Source organism: Chroicocephalus ridibundus, chromosome 1 (genome assembly GCF_963924245.1).
Source record: "Chroicocephalus ridibundus chromosome 1, bChrRid1.1, whole genome shotgun sequence".
Taxonomy (NCBI): Eukaryota; Metazoa; Chordata; class Aves; order Charadriiformes; family Laridae; genus Chroicocephalus; species Chroicocephalus ridibundus.
The window spans coordinates 69,377,107-69,401,788 of NC_086284.1; the positions used below are offsets into that span (position 1 = coordinate 69,377,107).

At 43.7% G+C, this 24,682-nt stretch overlaps 1 protein-coding gene across 1 annotated transcript in view; it reads right to left on the bottom strand.

The window, feature by feature from the left end:
- SH3RF3 (SH3 domain containing ring finger 3) overlaps positions 1-24,682 on the bottom strand; it is a 251,417-nt gene that overhangs the window by 37,251 nt on the left and 189,484 nt on the right. Inside the window, exons 5-8 of the mRNA XM_063338544.1 lie at positions 12,488-12,588; positions 8,236-8,406; positions 4,675-4,925; positions 352-656 (exon numbers count right to left, since the gene is read on the bottom strand). Of these exons, the coding sequence (XP_063194614.1) occupies positions 352-656; positions 4,675-4,925; positions 8,236-8,406; positions 12,488-12,588 (828 nt within the window). The remainder of the gene's footprint in view (positions 1-351; positions 657-4,674; positions 4,926-8,235; positions 8,407-12,487; positions 12,589-24,682) is intronic.

Below are 24,682 nucleotides of genomic sequence, written 5' to 3' on the forward strand. Positions count from 1 at the left end.
TCTGACTTGGCCATCCAGTTTTGGTGACCAAGAGCCCGCTATAACAGCTTTCTGCACCATTGTAAATTTGCAGATCCGGGTGCCGATTGTTGGAAGAAACACACAAATTCAGCCCATTAGTGGCTCAACCCTGTTTCCCACCCACGAGTGGGTAACGCAAGAGCAGCACCAGGGATGGTGGGGGAGAAAGGATGAAGCGTGAAAACAATGTGAGATGAGGATGCCCAACCTGCCAGGTGATGAAAACCAGCCTCCACCCTCCCGTGTGGCGGCAGGGTCCCTCCTTGACAGCCCCATGGGAGGGAGGGGCAGTGGGAACGTGGGGTGCAGCGATGGCACAGTGGCCCTTACCTTCTCGTTCTTCCTCTCTTCAGCCTTGCCAGTGGGGCCAGGGGTGACAGGGCCACCCAGCGGCCCACTGCCAGCCTCACCGTTGAGGTGGGCCGCGCTGACGTTGGGTGGGGTGATGGCGGCAGCGGCAGAGGTGAGGGGGATGAGGGGCCGGGCCCCTGGGGCGGGTGGCTGGTGGCCGTGCTGCGGAGAGATGGCGGGGTGAGGCCGGATGGCTGCTGCTGGCAGGCGGGAGGGTGAGCTGGGCGTCCGCAGGGGCGAGACCGTGGCTGTGGGACGCTCTGGGGCTGGCACCGAGGGGTGAGCTGTGGAGGGAGGACAGAGCATGGTTAAGACCTCCATGAACTAACTGCCATGACTTGTCCCTTTGGTGGCCATCACTGCCATGAGGCATCAGGGCTCAACAGAGAGCTAAGACCTTAGCCTTAACCCAGGATAACTCAGCTTGCAAGTGGTTTTGTCTAAATCCTAGAAATTCCCCTCCTGGCTGCGAAAGACCTGTCTGCAGTCACCAAAATGGCCAGTCTTGCCTAGACATGTGACTGGGGAATGGCCTGACCATCTCTGCCCATGCCTGGAAATAAATAGCAAGCCTACTGTGTTTTTAAAATACCTTATCTTATTCCAGCTAAGCTGTGTTCTCAACCTCCGGGACCCCCTCCTAACTTGACAGGTTGTGGAGCAACGCAACTTGAGACCTAAAGGGTTAGCCCAGATGATCCACACCGACCTCGCAGACGGCAATTACAAAGGAAGGTCTCTTGTTTCAGCCCCAACAAAATGATCAACAGCACATCACTGTGCTGCACAAGATAAATTAAGCAGAAATCCACCAGAGGATTTCTGAGCTCAGCCTCGTCTCTGCCAGCAAAGTCCCTAAGGGACTATGCGGTGCCTTTTAGTCTTGCTGCCCCTGCTGAGGAAACCCTCCCCACAAGCACTAGGAACCAGGAATTAGCACTCGTCTGTTTAACGGTGGCCATGACACACTGCTGAGGTCAGCTCTCTAGGGATTCGGGAGCGTGTTGCGTGCCTCACATTGCAAAAAGTATGAGAAAGCTCCAGGTCTGCTTCCACAATGATGTTGCCTTTGACTTCCAGGTTGGTTGATTGCTTAGGTGTAACACTCCTTCAAGTATGTACAGACCAGAAGCCGAGTCCACACTCAGACATCCCCTCACTTAAACAATTCAATAGTAGGACTGGCTGGAAGATGCCCATTTCACAAACTGATTTCAAGGTTTCGTAGTCTGGTTTAGTTCTGCCTCAGTGTAAAACTTGAACCTTTGAACATTTTTCTGAGCAGAACCTACTCACCCACCCCACAACAGTCTCAGGGCATTCACCTGGGATGTGAAAACATAGGATCTGGTCACTGCACTGTTCCTCCGCGGAGAATAGCTCTGCGAAGCTGTCTATTCCTTTGCAACCTGAGCCAGGACAGCTTCATGGCTCAAGTCTGGTTGAACTACATCTATTCCTTTTTGTTAAAAGCTTTGAGTCCGACAAATCAGCTTTTCTTTGACCAAGAAGCATTTTTCTTGAAAATTTCTGACCCGCTCTGATCTGCGGTTTTCATACAAATTCATCCAAAGGATACATTTTTACACAGGACCAGCTGGAGTTCACTCAATTTATAACTGAGCAACAATGCTAGAACAACTCAAACCACTATTTTTTCTGTTTCTATGGTTAACACTGACACCCATTACCAGGGATTGAAACAATAAGGAGTGACGTTAATCATACTCACTACACCTGCTGAGCACTCCTGCCAGAAGGGAATTTCATCCCCCAACCTTTTCCCCTATTATCCCAAGGGATACTGAACAGGATGGGCCAGCGACCATCAGATTAACACCTCCAAAGTTCACATGATTCTCCCTCATGGTAACTCCTTGACTCTATAACATCTCTTTTTATTAATGTTGCTCACAGCAAATCAACACAACTATCATTAACCTGTCTTGAACTTGGTGTGATTTTACTGTGTAGCATGAGGAAGGGCCTAGAAGTTGTTACTACAGACACCTTCAACACTATTCTTACTATTACTTACCATTTCCCCCCTCCCTGGATTACCAAGAACATATACTGGAAAGTGCAATTCCTTTCTAGAGAGCCAGACAGGGCACCACTGGTTAACTTGAAGTGATTTCCTCCTTCTAGTTTCCCCATTTGGAACCTCTGTGATGAGCAACCATTGCTGCCAGAAATCTAATTTTCCAGGATGGTTAAGCTTGCAGGGTCAAGGTTTTGAACTACTGGCTGTAGGGATCAATGGTTTTCCTAAATTTAGAGGAAAAGCGTAATAATGGAATTTCACTGCATGTACCTGGATGCAGAAGGCTGATTTGATAATCATATTAGGTACATTACTTCTTTCATATAGGGCTCGGTGTTTCCAAACACAAAAGAAACAGAAAACACAAAAGAGACAGAAAAGTAAATGGCCTGAGAAAAATCAACTCTGAGCAGAGCTCTCACATTTTATTCTGTAATTTCATCTGCTTACTGTTACAATGTATGCCTTTGCTCTGGGATCTCTGGATCTGGACTGTGCTGCATCAAACATGCTATTAATTAGCAATGCTCACTGAAGGCTATTTTTGTTCTACACCACTCATATTTCATTTTGGGTGTATTCCTACATTAGTGGCCTTGTGCAAAATTGATTTGTTACTCATGTATATTGCAAGCCAACAGAAACGTGACTTGAATACTGTGCCAGCTTGCCTCCCTTGGAAAGCTTTTCCAAAAGTCAGTGTGCATTGCCCTGTCCTGCAGGACTAAAGAGACCTTTTGAGGGGCTCTGGTCTGCAGGAGACTGGTGAGGGCATCCATTATGGAGAAAAATACTGATAATACTTAAAAAAAACCCCTTTATTTATCCTGGCAAAAGTTTATTTAATTAAAACAACAATCTCATGAACCTTCTGGAAGGACTGAAGAACTCCCCACTTCGGAGGTTTTGGAGCAGCTCTGTGGTCCCTGGATTACCCTGCCTGTCAACTCCTTGGCACTTTAAGATGTCAGAGTGGAGCAATCTTAAATCAGGGAAGCTGCTGGAAGTGTAGCACAGCAGCGCGGTGGAAGGAAGGTGTGGGGCACGCCAGGTGTGTGGGGCAAAATGATATGTCACCTGAGTTTCAGGGAAGCCTGTCTGCCTGTCAGCATGGGCACAGGAGGCACCAGGAGCACCTGAACACTCCCTGAGAGCCTTGACCAGGAGGGAACGTTTCTGCCTTTGCACTGTAAGAGCAGAAGGGCTCTTGGAAGGGTGTGACTTGAGGGGAAAGCATCACTTTCTCAACTAGGCAAAAAGAAGATAAGTCAATTATTCCCCAGTGTGACACAGATGCCGTGTAAACTGCCACCGTTTGTTGAGCAGAGTCTGCACTGTTGGAGATTCAGATTCACACATATTTGATTACGTTTCCTTCCCTTTGGTCTGGACTGTGTAGGAGGTGAGAGTAGGTGGTCATAACGGTGCCTTCTGGCTTCAAAAGGTATGAATCCATGACTTACACCGCAGTGTATTTCTCATTTGTGCTTGCTCTGTTTTGTATCTAAGACCTCAGTTTTCAGCAGTCACAGTCCTTACTGATATGCCTTTGTAAACACAATGGCTCACATCCCTATAAAATATCAGAAACAAAACGTTTTAAATTTTGCTATAAAGTTCCACCACAGGATTTACTTTTACTTTATTCGACATCAGAGCTGCTTAACATCAGGGAAAAGGGAATAAATTGTACTCTAGAAAATTGTGCTGTACATCAGAAAGGGAACCTGGAAAGAACAGAGGCCCCCTGGTGTGAGAAGCTCTTATTCTCATTTCAAAAAGGTGGCAGTATTTTTCAGATCTTTTGCTTTATCACTAACACCGGGTCCTGTTCTGCCTAATAAATACCTTTCATCCCTGAAGCCCAGTGAAATGCTTCTTAATTTTAAGTCGTGTACTACTTGCCCTGCGATAAGGGCAGTATTTTTCCATCAGCAAGCCAACTGGACTCAGAACTGTTAATCTCCTCAGTATGCAGGGTGCTTGCTTTCACTCAGATAAATTGTATAAATATTTGTAAACACTATAATCTATTTCAGCTGTAGCAACAGAACAATCTGATAAACACAACGTGGTTCCCAGAGATCAATAGAAGCCCATAAATATTACAAGCAAATAAAACATACTCTATTCCACATTGACTGAGCTGTGACTAAAACGAGAAAACAAGCGGCGGATTCGAAAGGCTTGTGCTCAAGGGGTGAGACATCAATCCCGCCGACACAGGCCGAGAGGCACCGGCGGGGCTGCACACATACCCATCTGCATGGCGTTGCGGGTCTGGCTGGCTGGCTGCTGAGCTGAATACCTCAAGCAGTTATTCAGCTGCGGAGAGGCCGCCTGTAGCTGGGGATGTGTCTGAGGAGCAGTGATAGGAACAACCGGTCTGACAGCCGTGGCAGCGTTGGTGTGACCAGCCCCGATGGGGTGGATGGTTCCTGGGGCTCCTTTTGTTGTCGCAGCTCCCCCAGCTCCGCTGTTCCTGGGCTGCCCGGCTCCCACTGGCACCCTGCATGGAGACAAGGCACAGCAAAAGCACACTGCGGAGACGTTGATACCCAGCCACAATGCTGATAAGCACCCCCAGGTACTTAGGGGGTTCAACATGATATCCTCTCAGGTGTTAAAGTAAATCGAGATATAGATGTATATTTATCTTTATAGGACACAGTCATAAGCATGCTGGAGATATTTTCACCCCTTCATCCTATGGGAAGAAGTGCAGGGTAAAAAAGGAAAAGATAATTTTTCTCATCACTTTTTTTCTTAAGCTACTTTTCTGTCTGAATAGTTCCTAGTAAAATCACAAATCTAAATTCAGAAGAAACGGATATCTCCCAAATGTCATTTTGCGTGCCAGAGGCTATTTTACAGGCACTAATGGAGTGATAATTAAAACAGACTCAGAGATCTTTTCTTAGGACCAAACCTGCATACAGCCCCACAGGGTGAAAAAAAAGATGGATAACACCAGGTCTGTGTGTGGCTGTTGAAAGGGACTGAAAAGCAGCAGACTTGGCAGGGCTTGGCTTGGCTGAGCACTTACCTTACCAGTGTAACCAGCCCTAGCTTAGATTTGCTAAGGAAACGCAAAAGAGAAGGGAATGCAGCTGACCTTACTGAAAAGAAAATCCAAACAATAATCGGCCCTTCTTTCACTGCTCACTTAAACTGTATGAATAGTTTGTATTTCATCTGAGTGGTTGGGTAGACCTCAGAGGGAAGGAACGAGGCTCTTTGTCCTATGCAATGAGTTCAGCAGGTCTTGATCCTCTTACCACTGAGCTAGAAACTCTCTGAGGGGGGCAGGAGATCACTGGGGCGGACAGAAGGACACCAATGGACAAACTCAGCTGCTGCTCAGCAGCTCTTTCTCTGAGTTTCTTACAGAGGTTCCTGAATAATTTCCTTCCCCAGCAGTAGACGCCATGAAACAGAAGGTTCATTTTGTGCTGTTCTCTCCTGGGCTGCTCCATGTGCCAAGGTCCTCCTCCAGGAAAGCACAGCAGAGGGGATATGGTGCCGAACAAAGTATGGTGGAGGACATGGAAATGAGACAGTGCAGGGGGTTAGCAAGGGAGGAGAGGATAACAGAAAGGGTGCAAGGCCAACCTATGGGGGTTGGGATTGGGAGAACTTCTGGGGCCCCAAAATTGTTGTGCGAGAACACAGAGAGGTGAAGAGCAGAAAGAAAGAGTATGCTAAACAATCTGTCCCAGTTCAGAGGACAAGAAAGACAGAAGAAGCAACACTACGAGTGGAAAAGGGAAGAGCCAAAAGAATGAAATTCTGATGGAAAGAAACCCAAACACAGGCTGCAAGATATGGTCCAAAAGTGCAAAAAACAGCCATCACCTCTGCCCAGTCCCTGCTCCCCCCAAAATCACAGGAGGAAAAACAACACTGTAGTGTCATAAAATCCTTGACTCATCTCATCGTGCAAGGTTTGGCCGGATTACATTTTGCTAAATGAACCTGATTTTTTTTTTAATACAATTTTTTTTTTCATCAGCCTCCAGGTAGGGAAAAGCTGGGAATCCCACCAGATGGAAATCTTGACTGTCTGTCATCTGCTGTGAAGAGCTGGCAGGATAGCAGCAAGGTTCAGCTGGAGCTGCCTTGGCCATCTGCACTAGATGGAGTTTGCCAGAAAAGCACACCTAATAGTCCACGGAAAGCTGCGTTCAGGCAAACATGCACACTGACAGGTACAGAAACTGTGACTCACACAGAGCTGGATAGATGTTGGATATGGCAAATTTTCTCTGCTTGTCTGTCCATTTAAAGGGTCTTGTCCTTTTTCCACCATGCTCTGCTCACACACGTGCTTTGGCATCTTGTAAATCTAGTTCCGTGTTATTAAATTCATGAGCAACTTCTTTTTCTTGGGTTTTGTAGGGAGTGGCAGAAAAACATGCATGAATCTAATTCTCTGCTTTGCTGTCAAAGGGGAACAAAGTAAGTAGAAAGTGCAGCAAATAGGAGATTTTGTCGCTATCAGATTTTTCTCGCTGTTCTCACTGAGGGTGATTTACAGAGGAACTTAATTAGCTCACAGGATCATAAATATAATCATAAAGCTGCTTTCGGGTTTTGTGGAAAGCACTTTTGCCCTTTAGCACTTCTCTCTGTCTTGTTCTAGCTGTGACATGCCGCATTTAATAAAGTCTTGCTGATTCAGATCACCAACACTTCAGCACAAACTTCTTTACTAATTAAGAGCTGAAGAGGCAAGGAGTGAAGGCAGCCAAGGGGCTCTATAAAATCAGGTAAATACATTTAGGTTGATGAACAGTGAAGACCCCATGAACTAATGGGGTTTTTTTGACTGAAATGTAATATTAGGACTGTCAGCAGGTTTAGTTATCGTCTTCTAATCCGCTCTTAACTTTTGGTCTTGCTCAGTCCACATATTATAAGCTTGACATAAACTGAAGATGGAACAAACCTCGATCAATTTTTCAAAATCAACACTGTCTGAGTTATGAGGTGCCTTTCTCTGGAGAGGAGAGAAAGATGGTGGAGACTGTGGGCATGTGGGAGGAGAGACTGAGAGCATATGAGGAGGAGTGAGTTCCATTTGCAAACCCATGGTTGCTCTAAAGGATATATGGCCAGACACATGGCAACATTGGCCTGCAAGGAGCATGTGGGGCAAAACAGTCTAGGACACACTGATGAACTTTCTCCTCAGCTTGAAGACTACTTCAGAGTGGGCTCTAGATCAGAAACACCCTTTGATTTGGTGTTGTCCAATACCAAACTCTGACAAATGGCATTCCTCCCCAAACATGCTATTCTTTCCTTTTCTCTGCTTCTGCAACTGAGACAAAGGTAGCTAAAATCAGACAATTTACTGAACTCTCCTACCACTTCTGAATTTTAATGGTTCAAACATTAGTCTTGATCCAAATGATCCAAGACCTTTGATTTAAGAAAAAATCTATATGAGGAGCTACTGATAAGCAAGACACAAGCATTCCTTATATTGTTTATCCCTGTTACATGTCCAGTAGTTTTATAGCAATAAAAAATCAGTCAAGAGCTTCTTTACAACAGTAAAACTTGGGCTCATCAGACTGTAAAATCGTAGGTTGTAAATGCCATCATCTAACATAACTAGTGAAGTCTTCTGGGAACATAGATAACCCCATGCTACAATCAGCAAGTTTCGTTACCCAAGTATGCATTGCCACCAGAAAATTTCTGGAAGGGGAATGTGATTTCAAAGCAGAGCTACGTTATTTTCAGCATCCTCCAGACTCAGAATCCCTCTCAGCCCCAGCTCAGACATATCCACCTTGGCCAACGGTCCTCACCTTGAAACAGGCGTCACATAGTTGCCTGGGAAGACGCCGGACATGCCGCTCCTCAGAGATGTCCCCTTGAACCAGCCGTCCTGGCACTTCTCAATGACCCGGTACATCTCACCTTTGCGGAGCTCCAGCTCATCGTTCTTCTGAGGCTTGTAGGCATACAGGGCTAGGTAGCTGCAGGGAGAGGTCACACAAGAAGAAAGCACACAGCTGACACCAACCACCACCTGTCCCACTTCGACTCCAGCCCCACAGAGCAGACGGTGAGTAGAAACACTGCTCAGAAACGGTGGTTAAAAAGGGACATCATTACAGCATACCAAACAAGAAATGGCAGAGGCAAGATCAACTGGATGCTAAGACAATAAGGAAATAACTAATCAGATTAAAGGGAGGGAATAATTTAGAAACTCATAGGACATCCTTCTCACTCAGGGCACAATCAGAGCAAAACACTGCTGCAAAACAGCACTGAAGGGAAGGACTTAGCATCAGTTCCAGAAGGACACGGCAATTACAGACAGCCAGAGTAACCAGGACTCGAGCAGGAAGGCTTTGCAAAGCCTAACGTCTGGATGAAGTATATATTTGTATGCTCCAGGGTGGGAGCCACCTCTACTGTGGATTTTCAGATGAAACTTTTCTTATGGGTAGGTTACTTCAAAAACATTTAAATCAGCTTTTCTTGCAGCTCTCTCAATGCTATTTATGCTGGCCAGTTTTAGACACAACACACCAAACCATTCTGAACTGGTATAGTAATTCTTGTATTATGTGGGTAAACCAAAAAGTGACAGAAGGCCAAATTCTGCAAGGGAATTTTTATTTAAGCAAGTGAAGTGGAAGAATTTGGCTTTGGATGTTTTGCAGGCAAGTATTCTAATTAATCTTTAATAGAGGACCTAATATGTAGAACTTTTTATTTATTTAATTACAGCTTTTATTTATTCTCTTTGTTTAGAATCTTTCTTTTATCTCTCTTTTGTTCTTCCGTTACTACTTCAGGGACGTGTCTAATGTTGTGAAATGACAACAACTTAAAGTCCCTAAAGATATTCTCTCTGTTTAGAGAGATTCTTCTTGAAAATTAAGAATGATTGCTTGCACTTTGGGGAATAATGGAAAGTCAGGATAGGATAGCAAGAGTGCGCACACAGAACAACACTTTCTTTGTAAATACCAGTATTTTTTTAGTACTGTAGCCTTTCTACAAATGCAGAAATGGATGTCTGATAATTCTTGATCAAGGTTGTGCCTTCTTGAGTGTTTTTTTTATTTGTGCTTTCCAGGCATTGCAGAGAGATTAGGACAAATGGGGAAACACTTACAGAAAGTGCATTTACACTACAAAGTGCAGCAGAATGCTCTTAGGCTCGGGGGTGGGTGAGAAGAGGCTTGCTGCCCACCTTAGAGCAGCGAACCAGAGAAATAATGAAAACTATAACCATTGTGATTGTAGACTTGCAGCCAATAAAAATGATACATGTCTTTTTACTTCTGCTCTCCAGGAAATATAATTGAAGAATAAATCCTGTTAGTTTTCCTGATTCTACTCCTTTATGGTACCAGTAGATTTCCTTATTTTTATTCTGAAGGCAGTAAATAAACAGCAGTAATGAGCAGAATATGAAATATTTGGTAACGGCTCCTTGGGGCGTGCTTAGGCTGATGTGCCTGTCTTTGTTTACCACGTGCACGGGGTACAAAGACCTAATCAGAAACTGTATTTCATTAGTCAACAGATGGGAGAAACCATCCTGCACATCTTTTGTTTAGTCTATATAACCAGGTGGTCCTGAGCAGGTCTGTAGCTGTTCACCTGATGGAAAACATGAGGCTACATATGAACTGAAGAACATTAAAATGCATCACCCTGACATGAAATAAGGTTGCATGCTTCAGTGCTAATCCTTCAGCACTGCACTCTGCTAGGACATAACAGAAAGTGCCAGACTGCACTCACTCGGGGGAGCAGAAACTACGGCTTTGACTACCCCTTTTTAAGTTGCTGCTTACACAGGGCTCATATTCAGAAGGTATGGGTAAAGCAGGAGGTCAAGGACAGAGCATTTGAGATAGACTTACTTAGCCCTTTCCCCAAGGGGCTACATGTAATAATGTAATTTACAGGTTGAGATGCTGGAAGAAGGTGCAAGGAAAATTACCCTAAGTGGATCATAGGCTGCTTTCCCTTGCAGCAATCTCCAGCTGTCCTACTGGTTTCTTTCTGTTCCTCCCTGCAAATTCCCCCAGCTCAGCCTCCAGTAAGCCTGAATATCCAGTATCACAATGAGCCTACGCATCCTCTTTAGAGAGTATTAAAATCCCTGCAGAGACTAAAAGAAGGAGTATGACAGCCCAGCCTGGACAATATGCCAATGCTGACCAATCTCTGTATGGCTAAACTGCTGAAAACTTGTATGTGATAACCACATAACGTGACCGTGGGACAATGGAGGGCATCAGCACTTTCTTCATGGACTGGCAATCCCACCACCTGTGCGGGGCAGTGAGGATGCCTGTCCCTTGGGGGTTTCCTCTATTAGTCTGCAATGAGCTGGGGGCTTCTCCGACTCGGCAACAGGACCAGCCTGGGTCTGCTGCCTGGCTGTGGATGGCATGGTAGCCCTAAGGGGACAGGCGTACGCCCCATGTGCTGGCAGAAAGAGGGCTGTGGAAGAGCTGGTGGGACGCCTGCTCTCACACATGGCTGAAAACAATTTGATTGCAGGCAGCTTCCCTCCCCAGAAAGGGTTTCTGGGCTTTTTCTCTGGCAGGGAATCATGTCTAGTGATCCCTTTTGCTGAGGCTGATTTTGCCTTAAACCAAAGCCTTTGGACTTGGACACGTTTCACCATTCTCCACATTTTAAGTGTGAAACCAGCAAAATCTACAACTGAGAAGGAAGTGTTAAAACAACAATCTGAAATCTCGAAAAATGTAATAGCAAGTTATTCTGGGCTATGGGAATCAGTGAGGCTAAGGGTTAGGGAGCAGGACCTAAAAGAAGCTAAAATGTTTATTAAAAGTTCCCTAAAAAAAGGCCTAAGTGAGAAGGTAGCTCATGTTCTTGGCCTCGGGGAGCTGCCTGTGACTATACTTACAACGCAGAAGCCCCAGGGCTCTGTGGAGGGTTGTACCTCCCCAGTTCTGCTACAGCTTTCAGATAACGCTTCCCCTTTGACTGGAACTTGGCTCGCAAATGCAAAATGACAGACCGGATTACGAGGCTGCTTCACAAGGGAGACGACAGGAGAAGCACGGGAGGGGAGACTTGCTGAGGCACAGATGCAGGGGCATTGCCAGAGAGCTGGAAAACGTCCTGATTCAGCAACTAAATACTGGAAATACTGCCAGTTACTGATTCCCTGGGCAACGTTTGAAATAAATTTGTGCCCTACTATGTGCCACACAGACTGCACAGGGTGACCACAGGGTGATGGTAAGACCTCTCTGGGGGGCAGTGAGTGATGTGCGGTATGAAGATCAGGTATGAAGGTCTCACCTTAGTAGCCAAGAACAAATCTGTTTTGGTTCTGTTCCAACTCCCCTATTCTCCTTAAAGCACATTTGCTATGTTATTTTATGATTTTGTTTGTGATTTCAGACCTTGTTTTAGCCATATCATAAAACTTTAAAATACTAGTGTGCGTATGTGTGTGTATGTCTATATAGTTCTACTGCTTTCATAAAGTATATGTGATGAAAGGAAAGGGTTCAGTAGTTTAACTAGACAGGTACCAGATAAACCAATCAGGCTAGAAGACATTTATTATAATGAAGTCTACTCTTTTTGTTCTATATCTAGTCAGCCTTCTGTTATTCTACACACTATTCAATAAGCCCATGTGCCCATGATATGAAGTTCATTTGTTGCATTTGTTTATGGCACTGAAAAACTGCAATTGGGTCATTTTTTTCTGGTTAATGATGAATGTACCATGTGTTTGATTGCATGGGACTACACCAGGAGATTTTCTCTATCTGAGAGGCATTCCATTTGCTTCACAGTGATTCATACAGCTGTAATAAATATACCAGGAGCCTAAAAGGGCTCACAGAGAAAGGGGGAAGTCTTAATTTTCTCTACTCATTTTTCAGCTTCAGCAGAGGGTGGGTCATGTATGAAATTGCGATCTCTCCCTTCTCAGAATGCTCCTGAGCTGAGATTCAGGCTTTCAGATTTCAAAATCTTGCACACACACACACACGATTGGAAACAAACAGTGCGCAGGGACTGAGATGAGTTGCTTACATATTGAGGGGGAGCTGGACCTTCGGTGGTGTTCCCTGATCTCCAATTATTGCACTTGTCCTGGGACCAGCCACCGTGGCTGTTCCAATCGAAGAGGAATCCTGAAAATACACAAAGAAGAACATACAAGGATTAAGATGATGCCCACCATTTCCTAAAATGCTATGGGGTGAAGGCACAGAGGAAAAAAAATCACATCTTTTATCAATTTGCAGGCTTTCTAACTTCATGATACTGCATTAAAAAAGACATCTTTAAGCCTTACACGTTCTAAAAATACATTTCTGACACAGGGGATATTAGGTTATTAAGAGCTTTTCCATGTACCTGTCAGAGAAATTTAGTTATACCTTGCATTCAGATCTTAAAAGTTTTAGAACACAAAACTGCTTGACTGCTTTGTAAAATCAACTCAACATGTAGATCTCTGCAATAGTACCTTCTTTGGTAAATGTAATCTTTTCCCCTCAAAAGCTTGTTTGAAAATTTGTACTCTTTTGGTTAATGGTTATGGATCTATAGAGAAGAAGATACTGTTCAATTTCCAAAATGCAGTCTCATCTCTGTACGCTGTTTTTATCATCAAGAATGTTCTTCTCCTTAAGAAAAAGGTGACAACACAACCCACACCAGGAGTACGTCCGAATGGAGAAAGTAGGAGTTCACTCCCTTTTTACCACAGCAAATAAATCCCCGCTCTCATATAGAGAACTGGGCAGATCTTTTCCAGCTATTAATGTTGAGAGGCAATTTTAAATGTAGTAATTCATTTTTCAAAGCTTAATGTTCAGCAAAAGTATATAGGACAAACACTTTTTTTTCTGAGTTGTCTCACTGAAGTCCCCATTCATCTATGTCAAAAACGAATCCTGACTGGAAACTTCCCCTGAAGTAATGCCAAGGGCTGTAGCAGCAGATCTTCCCTGCAAAGATAAGATAGAGCTGGTCTGGTGAGACTTTTAATGGTTTACTTGAGTAGAAGTCTTTTTTTAGTAAGTCTAACCAAATGTTGCATGCACATCCATACGCAGAATGGCTCTAAAAAGTAGGATCCAAAGTTTATGCAGAAATTGCAGGTCCAGACAGAGCCTGTTACATACAAAAAAAGATTCTGAGCAGTTCACAGACATCCAGTGCAGCTTTTCTGTTTCCAAATGCTATCTAACAAACAGCAAATATTGATTTATTTTGGGACCAAAAACATAGGGACATTTTATTGCACTTACAAATGACACTGAATTAAACCAAGACTTGCCACTTAATTAATGGATTTCAAGGTCATCTCATTCCAAAGAAGCCCACATAATTATTACAGTGTCATGTCTTAATATTGCGTTGCTAATCTACATTGCTTTGCTGTGTATTAACACAATATCATTGGGAAATCATGCAGCAAAATATGAAGACACTGCTCTATGATTCCACAGCTTTTGGCAACAAGCAGCAAGCTGTCTCCTCTCTCACTGACATCTACGCTCAATCATGAAGTCGTAGTGACAAGTACCTCTCCTTTTCCTCATTATTTTCCCTCACTTTCTGTCTGCTTGCTCAAACAAGGAAGGTTCCAGGCAGCTCTTAGTCCTCTGTGTAAAAGTAAGAACTCTTTCCAGTTCTGTGACTAAGGCTTTATTAATCCTGCCTGTCACGTCAATGAGATAATATCAATTTACAGATGAAAACCCCAACCCACCCAAAAATGTAGGAATAGTTCGAGAATGATCCCTCATTTGTTATTTTGGGCTGGTAATGAGGTTAGGGATTGTGGAAGATGTTGGACAGAGAGACCTGGCAACTGCCTCACCCAAGAGGTAAGTGAGAAATTGGCTGGTTCAAACTTCTTCATGTTCTGCCACCAGTGTATGCCTGCCCTAAGCTACAGAAACTGCCTCCAAGAAATCAGAAAACAGATCGGTCCCCACCCTTTCTTGGTAGGACAAAACACTGTGGTTTTACCTCATGAAAAAACCAGACCTGAGCGAACAGCCTCAGGATGCAACCGTAAAGGCAGAGGAGATCACAGCAGTGTAAGACACGTGCTTCCTTAGCTCCTGCGATCCTCTCCCCACACACCTCGGTGAAAGCAGAGTTTGTAGAGGTGCTGCTGTCCCAGGCAGGAGTGCCCACTGCAGGCACCCTGGGCTAAGCCAGCCTGTCTCTGCAGAGAGACCAGTTGAAGCCCGGAGAGCAGCGTAGGTGTTAGCGTCATCCATTCGCCTGTTCACACCGACAGCGGTGGCTTCTGTGGCGTCTGTGTTCCTGGAAGCATGAGCCCAAATACCTTCTATGAGCTATTACGCTTGTGCTAACATACAGTCCTAGGGATTAAGACATCATGTAATTGTCATTCAGTGTTGCTAGATGACAAAGTTGCTTTCTTCCCTTGAATAATCAACAAGAAGTCTCCATAGTCCTGTATGTTCTCTACCCACCTGACATTCAGTTTCTTGCCTATAGCCTGTTACTGTAATATTGTGACATCTGGTGCCAGCCTGGACCCTACAAACGATTCATTTTTGCACTTTGCACAGCCTAGTATCATATGCATTCAAACTCTAAGTCAGTGCTGCTTCCTGATTGTGCTCCAGTTTTTCTTTAGCTGCTCTCCCCTGCAGGCTTTGACACGACGGTGTACTTGCCAATCTGCCTATGACCCCACTTTTCATCATCAGGTTTTACTCCACAGGACCCACTAGCCTTCCACTGCATTGAATTCAGCTCCTCTGTTCACATCGTGGCATTTACTTTCACACAAGTATTCTCTGCAGCTTCATCTGCCTCTGTGCTCCTTGATGAATTCTCTCAGTGGCTGCCTGATTGCTACTATGCATCTGAATGTTCACCAGCTTTGTATTTAAACTGTGTCCCTGGCACAGTTGATGAAGGCTTTCTAAGCCTCCTCTTTCAAGGTCCTGTTCTCTCTTGTGTATCACTAATTAGCTCATATTATAAGCTACCATATTGCTGGATATTTTTCCAAGATAATATTTGCAATAAGATTTTCAAGTGACTGAATTTTTTGAGATAATAATCTCCTATTTCTTCATACTTTCGATTACCTTTGTTGGAAGTTTATCTTTCCATTTTCCATTCCTAGAATGTCATGTGGGTATCCCCAGCTACTGGTAACACTAATAAACCTCCCAAAGCACACAGCAGGCCTTTCTCCATCACAGCTAGTAGAAGGGTTTAGTTTGTTTTCCTTCTTTATTTAGCCCCGGAGCCAGGTTGTACTTTTGCTATCATGATCTAAGGAACAAGCTACTAAACATGTCCTTTCCTCTTCATCTGCTCAGGGGAATGGGAATCTAAGACTATGCTCTGATTTTTTTGTTCTCTGCTTCGACACCTTTCGAGAGGTCTGTGTGCCAAATCCTTCCTTTCTGATTGCACGTCCCTGCGTGATCCACCTTTCAGTGGCACCAGGCACGCAAAACACAGCCACACACAGGCGTTACGCAGGGAAGGCCCAAACAACGCAGCATTTGCATCATAATCCTTCTTCCACCTCTGCCACTCACCATTGCTAAACCTTACGTGGGAGGGTATGTCTCTGACAGCCAGATTTTTAAGAGGCACTTGCGCACCTATTAATAAAAACAGGCACCTTGCAGAGTTTTCTCAGGAAGGCATTAGAAAGTACTTCACTGTCTGATTCCCATGGATTTTATTGCAATCTGAGTAATAAGAGTCACTTCTGAAAATGCCATTTGGTGCCCCTCTGTATCCTTATGAGCCTCTAATGCCTTTAAACATTTGGCCATTGAGTTTCCAGACGTGACCTGCTGGGTAATCACACTGTAGCACACCTCCCGATTAGGGGGCCATTTACTCTAACGGTGGTGTGCAGTTTTCTGAACTAGACACTGCCAACTCTCATCCCATTTACTTAGGCCACGAAACAGCCAAATCCGACTTCTTCACGCTCCCACTCCAATCTGGCATCCTCTGAGTACCACTTACCACTATTGATGTTTTCAGCTCAACAGCAACAGCTCTTCTCTTCCAAGGGACAGTTCAGCCCCAGCTACCAGCCAGCGGGGAAAAGCGGCTGCATGAAGGCATGCTGAAGACCCCCTCTGGATACCTCTGTGCTAATTCCTGCTTCTTTGTGCCCATTAGTAGCACAGCAACATCACCTGTACTGCAGCTCATGCTGTGCCACTTGTTTTTACCATCAGCTATTCTGGTGTAGTAAGTGGTCATGTACCCATGGGCTGTGTAGTAATATAAAAGGACGGTTTGCTTTTTATCTGTGAGTAGAACAGCCTCCTTACGACCACTGAAACGCAACTCCCCCCACCGCCCCCGACACTTAAGCTAATGTCTTACAGAACCTTGTAACTCATGAGCCTCATAACTCCTTAAAAATTGTCTGTTTCTTCCTCCCACTCTCCATGTTGGCTGTTACAAGGAGACTTTACATGAGGGCCAAGAATGAAGAAAGGCTCTCTCTGCACAAAGGTATCTTGGGGCTTGGCTAAACTTGATCTAGTCCTAGTGGCAGCGTGGTCCTCTGGAGCAAAACAGCAGTGGAGCACAGGGTCTCTGCTCTCCATCCCCACACAGCAGTTCAAACACCATTTTTAGATGCTTAAGTCAGTCACAGCACCAGGCACTGTTCAGGTGTCCTGCAAAATGAGAGCGCCAAAGCCAGCTGACAAAGATGAACTTTGCAGATGACTGTCAAGCCTGAAGGTCAGCATTTCCTGGTGAGAACAAACATTCCGACTTCCTCAGAAATCACTGAAATGTCTAAGCTCAGATGGATCTCGTTCCTCCTCCAACTGATCAGTATTATTTGCAAGAGAACTACAGGAGCATCAAAACAAATTGCACTTTAATGTATATGTAATGATATATTTCTATTACAGTTTATAGCATATACTCCTGGGTAAATAATACACTGTTGAAATGTTGCTACCTCTTGTGTCAGCTCTGACATATATTTAAAAGCAACCAGCCTGGCAAAACACTACTGACAAGCCCACAGAGACTGGGAAATTAAAGGTAATAACCACTCATCTGGGCTGAAACTTTATCTCAAATTTATTCCCTCTCTTCCCATCCACACGTCTATGAAAGCATATGAATTAGTAGTCTGGACTTCCAGCATACACTATCTTTTTCTCTCCCTTGTAGATTTACTTTAGATTTTCACCAGTGCTTTAAGGCCTCATTTGTGGTTTAATTTGAAAAGACATGGTGCCTGTAGGGATTAGTGAAGTGCCTTGCAAAAGCATGGGACACGGTTTTGGAGGGGAATAGGAGTCATGAAGACAGTGATAAAACTAGAAACAGAGTACAATGATACTGCAGGTTGCAGCAGCCTTCACTGAAAAATAATTGCTGCTGCTATCAGACGAGTGTTCTTATCATCTAGAAAATCACCAAGCAGAAATCTCTATTTTGACTTCAAAGCAAATCCAGCACTGTCTCACCAGAGGGCACTTATGACATTCATTAATTCACAAGAAAATTTCTTTTAATGTCTTGAATGCATATTTACAGCTTACTTTACTTTAAATTTCTCTTTAATATTACTTTAAAATAAGAGAAAAACACTCAAACATTCAACTCGCATAGGCTGACATACCATCCTCTGGAAATATCACAAAAAACAGGCTAATGGTCTTTAAGATTCCTGTGACTCGTTTCTCTAATTCGCTGACTCCATAAAACAATGACTGTGACAATCACTCCAGGCCTTAATGTTCCTAGAAATAATGTATTAGCACTTAATGCATGGTAGTGCCACCAAGTATTGATGAAAAGTGTTACATGGAAGATCAAGTAGCCTCATCAAATGCTAATTACCAAAGTGGGAGCTGAAACGGACTTAGCAATTCTAGAGTAAGACTTTTTCTTCTATAATGGCATGTGTGTAAAAAACAAACAAATGTGCGCGATAACAGCTGCAGCTGCATAAATAGCTGCATAAATACACAGTTCCTTCCTGCAAAAAATGGAGCTAAATTTATACGATTTAGCATTTACTGAGGGGTTCTTAGAACCTGTAAGTATCTGCGGCTGTGGATAAAGGTGAGGCAGAATATTATGCCAGCCTCTTCTAGCACCACATTAGCCCTGATTATTTTTTGGCTTATAGTAGGCCAATAACTCTAGACCATGTCTGCTGTGAATAGCTCATGGAGCTACATAGAGAGCTGGAGAAGTCACATAAACGTATTTTCTGAGCTTCCGTTTCCACTATCCTGCAATCTAAGGATGGCTGCAAGTTGGCGAAAAAAAAAAAAACCAAACAAATATTTTTTGTCATCATCTTCCAAATGTTCATCTGACATTACCATCCATAAAAGCACTGATTATTCTAGTTTGCAGCTTCTCAGTTCTCCCAAATGAGGACTAATTAAGCATCATGTGGATGAGCATCATGAGAATTATATTTTATTCAGCCTTGTTTCTCTCTCAGACTAACCCTTTCAGCACTGAGCACCAGTGTCTAGCTCTCCACCATGAGATTTTAAATGGTTTTATACTAAATAGTTTCTTGCAATTCTGGGATCAAAGAACATGAAAAATTAAATGCAGAGTGACAGGAAAGCTTAAAGTGAAAGCTTGACCTCTAAAAGATGTTAATTTAATCCCACGTTGATAATTATCCTTTTGATAACTGCACAACAAACTCATTGGGGTCCTGTGCAACGCCTCCTGTAGGAAGTCCCCCTCCAGGGAGACAGTAGTTGTAAACAAATAAACAAAAAATCCAAACAAAAATAAAAGGGAAAATACACACTGTAGTCATTTCTGTTCAAATGTCATGCATGTACACATAGTGTGTGCCGGGTGGACAGGATTTTGTGGTATAGTGTAAATACCAAGAGTGCGCCTTACTTGCTCTTGAGGCTTCCAAATCAGTAGTTGACTGGCAGGTAGTGTAAAGCCTCAGGATTAGCCCTGTGCAAAAATGATTTCAGTGGCAAAATGTTTTTGCGTTACTACCCTGAGGAGCATCTGGAAAAAAAATATTTTGTTTTTGTTTTACAGGCAATGGGATTTCATGCACAGTTGAATAACCCTTCTAAAGCACAACCTTCTCTTCCTAGATCCTGTAAAAAATTTGATTTTGTAGTTCTTGAAAAATCTTTCAAGATGTATTTGTGATGAGGCGAATTATAGGATAAAGAGAAGACACTGTCTCTAAACTGGTAGTTTCTGAAAGACAATTTTGCTTTGACCTGGATTCTTGGTAGCTTATGTAATCAGTCAATAGATTGAGTCAGAGCTCATGTGTCTCATTTGCAACAGTTTTGACAGATAATGTAATATGTCCCAATATGCACAGAGTACGTTCAAAGACCTGTTGGTAGTCAAAAAAAAAAAAAAAAATGCAGCTTACATACCTGCCCAAAATGCTCTGCTTAAAAAAAAATAATTAACTCCTTCTCACCTCCAAAACCCTCAACAAGAGTTCTTTACAAAGCTATTTAAAACAGAGATGCAATGAACAGGCAATGTTTGGAACCAGTTCTAAACAATTCAGAATAGAACTGGGAACGTACAAAGACCATGGAGTAGTTTAGGTTTGATTTCAGCAGCCTTATGCTCTTTTCATGACATATTTGGATCTAAATGACAGAAACACAGGTTGGACTAATTACTTCTCTTTTGCCATTTTGACCAGTGCCGCTTCCTGAGATAGCTGCCCTTGGTTTCAGCTCGCTCACTCTCATTAATGGATGTCCAGGCAGCTCTCATTCACAGCCAGCAGCGGAGCAGGTTGGACAGAATTTGGACTCTGGGCCAAAGATGAAAAATATCCAAATTTCTCTTCTTTTCTGAGAACCTGTTGTGCACTTGAAAATTCAAGGTTCATATTTATTCTCCGGATTTTATGTATAATCTGTATGCTTCTCATGGTCAGCACATTTAGGTTATCAGGCAAGGCTCAACCAGACTTCTGCTATTACATTTTCTCAGCTAAAATTCAGCACTTCTAAATAACTGATAAGGAGTCACACTTCCAAATGATTTATATAGCGAGACACTTCAATGAACATTTTTCATGTCAAATACTGTCGCTGTTTGGGACTGGGAGCGTGCAAGACATTGTTCTCAGCTTTTCCTGAACATGTGGCCTCTGGTTAGGAGCCTGTATGAACACTTGCAGATACAAATGGACTTCTTGTGCATGGTGATGAGTTGTTCAAAACACACATAGAAGCTCCTTCTGCGGGGAGGATCCTTTCTTCCTCACTCAGCTGTTATCCTGGTGTGCACAGAGCCACACTTCATTATTCATGAGATGCATTTTCTGTCAAAAACCAGGGGATTTGGAGCAGTGCTGACCTATGACCTTTCCAAATAGCAGGGAAGAATAATTCATAAGGGATGAAAATGGAAGCAAGACGAGCCATCTGAGGCCTAGGCACGATTAGTGTCCAGGAGGACCTTCCCTGCTCCCCAGGGAGGCTCAGTTACAAACTGCTCCTCTGCACCCGTACCCGAATTCAGCTTCAGCTGCATCACAGGCCTGCAGCACTACTTACATCTTCAATAAAAATCCATTTTGCCAGCACGATAGGACATTCTACATGATGGACAGGCACTATTGCCTTTTAGATGGAGGTCTTACGTTTAATGAGTGATACTCAGCATGCAACAAAAAGCACACGAGAAGTAAATTTGGCTGCAAGCGAAACGAAGATCCCAACATCACCTCTTTGAAAAATAAATGCTTTGTATCCTGGCTATTGTAGTCTTCCAGAGACTATTCTAGTCAGCTGAGGTGTCTTGAAGTTGATTCTTCTACCTTTGAGCACTCCTACATTTGCAGTCAGTGAAGATACTTTTTAGACCATCACTCGTTTCAAAATGCACGTTGGCTTTTGCGAAACAGCTGAGTTGGTTCTGCTTAAAAAATAACGAATGTGTTATGCAAGGCCTATAGTCTTCAATTATTAAATTAATGATATGCAGAAGTACTTTCAAAACATGTGATTTCATACTCTGGTCTGCATGTCAGTGCTCAATATGCAAAAATCTGTGCCCTCCTGGAGAAGCAGGAGGCTTATAATAGTCTAACAACTCATAAAAACATGTCAGCTCGGCATGAAAGTCTGGTTTCAATTCACAAAAATTGACAAAAGCCACAGGAATATAGTACCATGCATGAAATCACTTCTAAGGGGTGGAATATATTCCACATTTACTGACACATCTGAAATTTGCACCTAAATTTTAAGTTCCTAGAGTAAGAAACCCTCAATGTCTCTGTTTCTTCTCATGTCAGCAGAGAGAAAGCAGGTGCCCCAGATGCAGGCGCCTCAGGTCCTCAAGGAAAATGGATGCTTGTTTTAAGAAGACTGTTTTGCGAGGCACCAGCCAGTTGCCTGAGGTAGGTGACTGGATGCCATTCAAGAACTCCTGTAATTGAATTCTGCTTGTTCAAAGGACAGTCTATAGGAAAACTGTGTTGAACTTCTAAAAAACTTAGAACCTCCCTGCAAGCTAAATACCAATCCTGATATGTACCAGAGAAATAAACAATGATAAAGTGCCTGGAAAATTCAAGAATGTGGTATAAAGACACAATAAACCAAACCGAGATGCTAATGTTGAAAAGAAAGGCATAAATTTGCTGATAGTCAGCACTGAAACTGTAAATTTGTTGTTTCCCCTATAAGAAATATGCTTTGGCTGAATTTGCTGCCGCAAACTAGCAGGGGCCTGAGATGGTTACAGAGAGAACCACTCAAGGGCGGTTTCTCTTCAAGCAAGGAAAGAAAGGTGAGACATCTTCCTGCAGCAGAGCTCTCTGGTAAGTTTGGCAGCTACACACACAGCTGTCCTACCAACCTGCCCATGCTCTCAGCAACGCCCCTGAGCACTTCCGAAGCAGCAGTAGAGTCAGGTTGTCAAGATGTCAAACCCCAAACAAGACGTACAGGACATTTACCTTAAAAATGCCGAACACATTTTAGAGCAAAACGATCCAAAGACAAGATTCTCACTGCCTCGAACTCCTTGATGTAAGAGCTCAGGGGCCCTTTGTTTATGCTACTTCGGCTGGCGTTCAGCCATGTGAATAAAAGAAAAATGCTGAACTGATTTTCTGTCTAAGGCTGCATCATTAATTGTTTCAGAGCCATGTCAGGTCTTAGCAGATGGTAAAGAAAGAACTGAATTTCTGACATTTTTAACTAAAGTGTAACCCCTATTATTATGGGATTAATAGATATATAAATATAGCTGCACAATTTTAATGTAAATTTTGTAAGAGGCAAATTCTGGACTCTTTGTAGACCTAACTAAGAAGGCTGAAAGCAGGTGAATTCATGTTGGTAGCTCTTGTGATTTTATTGCTACTCATACAACAGTGAAGCACTTTTCTGAAGGCTGCTCCTACAGCAAAGAGAATATAGTGAGAACATCAGCTCCACTTTATTTCCCAACAGGTCCGCATTCCTAGCAAAATTTGCAAAAGAAAATACTTAAATCCCTCAAACGAGAAAGCAAATAGTAAGGCCCCCAAAAGCAGAGACATGTATTCATACATGCAAATGCCACACTTGGGGTGACTGGGTACTTGGGGCTGCAATAATGCTTTTGACAGAGGGAGATCTCTTTTCACTGAGGTTTATCCGAACGACCAAGACTCTTTCTCCCCTCCCTGGATTGTGGCCAAGACAGTTTTGGCCAGCAGTGACGGAGGCATGTGCTCAGCTGCTTTCTCTGCAAGCCTGCTTTACGCCCTGAGGCAGAACCACCACTCCCCAAACCTGTTCCCACCATGGGCACACTGGAGTGGCTTCGTTATACCCCAGCCCTAGCTGTGCTTCTGACCATGACACCAATTATGTGTCTTCCCATCTGCTGCAAAGGACCCAACCAACCTTCTTGTGGGATGGATTTTGATAATCATAAATTGTTACAGGGAACACAGGGCCCTTCTTGTCCCTTACCACTTGTGCCTAAATGTCACAATGGTCTGCGAAATGAGTGGGGTTTTGCACACCGGTTCTGTTAAAATGGGGGAGAACAGTCAAGACACTTTCTGCTTCATGGTCTGATTTTTGTGGTTTACTAGCTGAGAATGAGTCTCCACATGACTCTAGCAAAGAGTGTGCATGGTTTTTCCCTTGACTAGCACAAGGACTGAAAAGCCACAGTCTGTCACATCTCTCAAAAGTCCAAATGTGTCACTCTGAATGCCAAAAACCTGGGTGTCATTTACTTGACAAGCTTGGGACCCTCACTCATGTCTAGTGCTTGTGCTGCTTCACAGATGTCCCAGTACATCTTGGCACACGCGCTGCTTTGTGCAGGGGCCGTATCCACACCTTCACCCTCCTGCTGAGGGCTGAAAGGAGGGGGAAAACCTTACAGCACAAGCACCCTGCCTGGAAAAGGCAAGGGATTTTTTATCCCCGATGAATTTTATACTGACATTGCTACCCTGCAGGGTAGCAAATACATTCAGGGTAACAGGATCACTCAAAATTATTCTTTTCTATGGCGGAAAGAGATGCGACATAAGTTGCATTAGTTCGCCCTTCAAACAAATTCATAGAAACATAGAATCGTCTAGCTTGGAAGAGACCTTTCAGATCATTGAGTCCAACTGTTAACCTAGCACTTCCGAGTCCACCACTGAATCATGTCCCTAAGCACCACGTCTATTCATCTTTTAAATACCTCCAGGGACGGTGATTCAACCCCTTTCCTGGGCAGCCTGTTCCAATGTTTGATAACCCTTTCTGTGAAGAAATTTTTCCTCATATCCATCCTAAACCTCCCCTGTCACAACTTGAGGCCATTTCCTCTTGTCCTATCACCTGTTACTTGGGAGAAGAGACCAACCCCCACCTCGCTACAACCTCCTTTCAGGTAGTTGCAAAGAGCAAATGGTCTCCCCTCAGTCTCCTTTTCTCCAGGCTGAACAACCCCAGCTCCCTCAGACTCTCCTCACAGGACTTGTTCACCAGACCCCTCACCAGCTTTGTTGCCCTTTTCTGGACACACTCCAGCACCTCAATGTCTTGAAATTGTAGGATTACTTTTTTTAAAAACGTCTTCCATTATTGTGAATCAAATTTGTCCTTATCCTCTGTCTCCTCATGCCTGACCACTGATTAATGCAAGGATGGGAATGACAGATGCCAAGGACCACCACATCGGGACGACACTGCCATGCAACTGCTTCGTGCAAGGGTCAGCCATTTTGAGAGAGGCGAG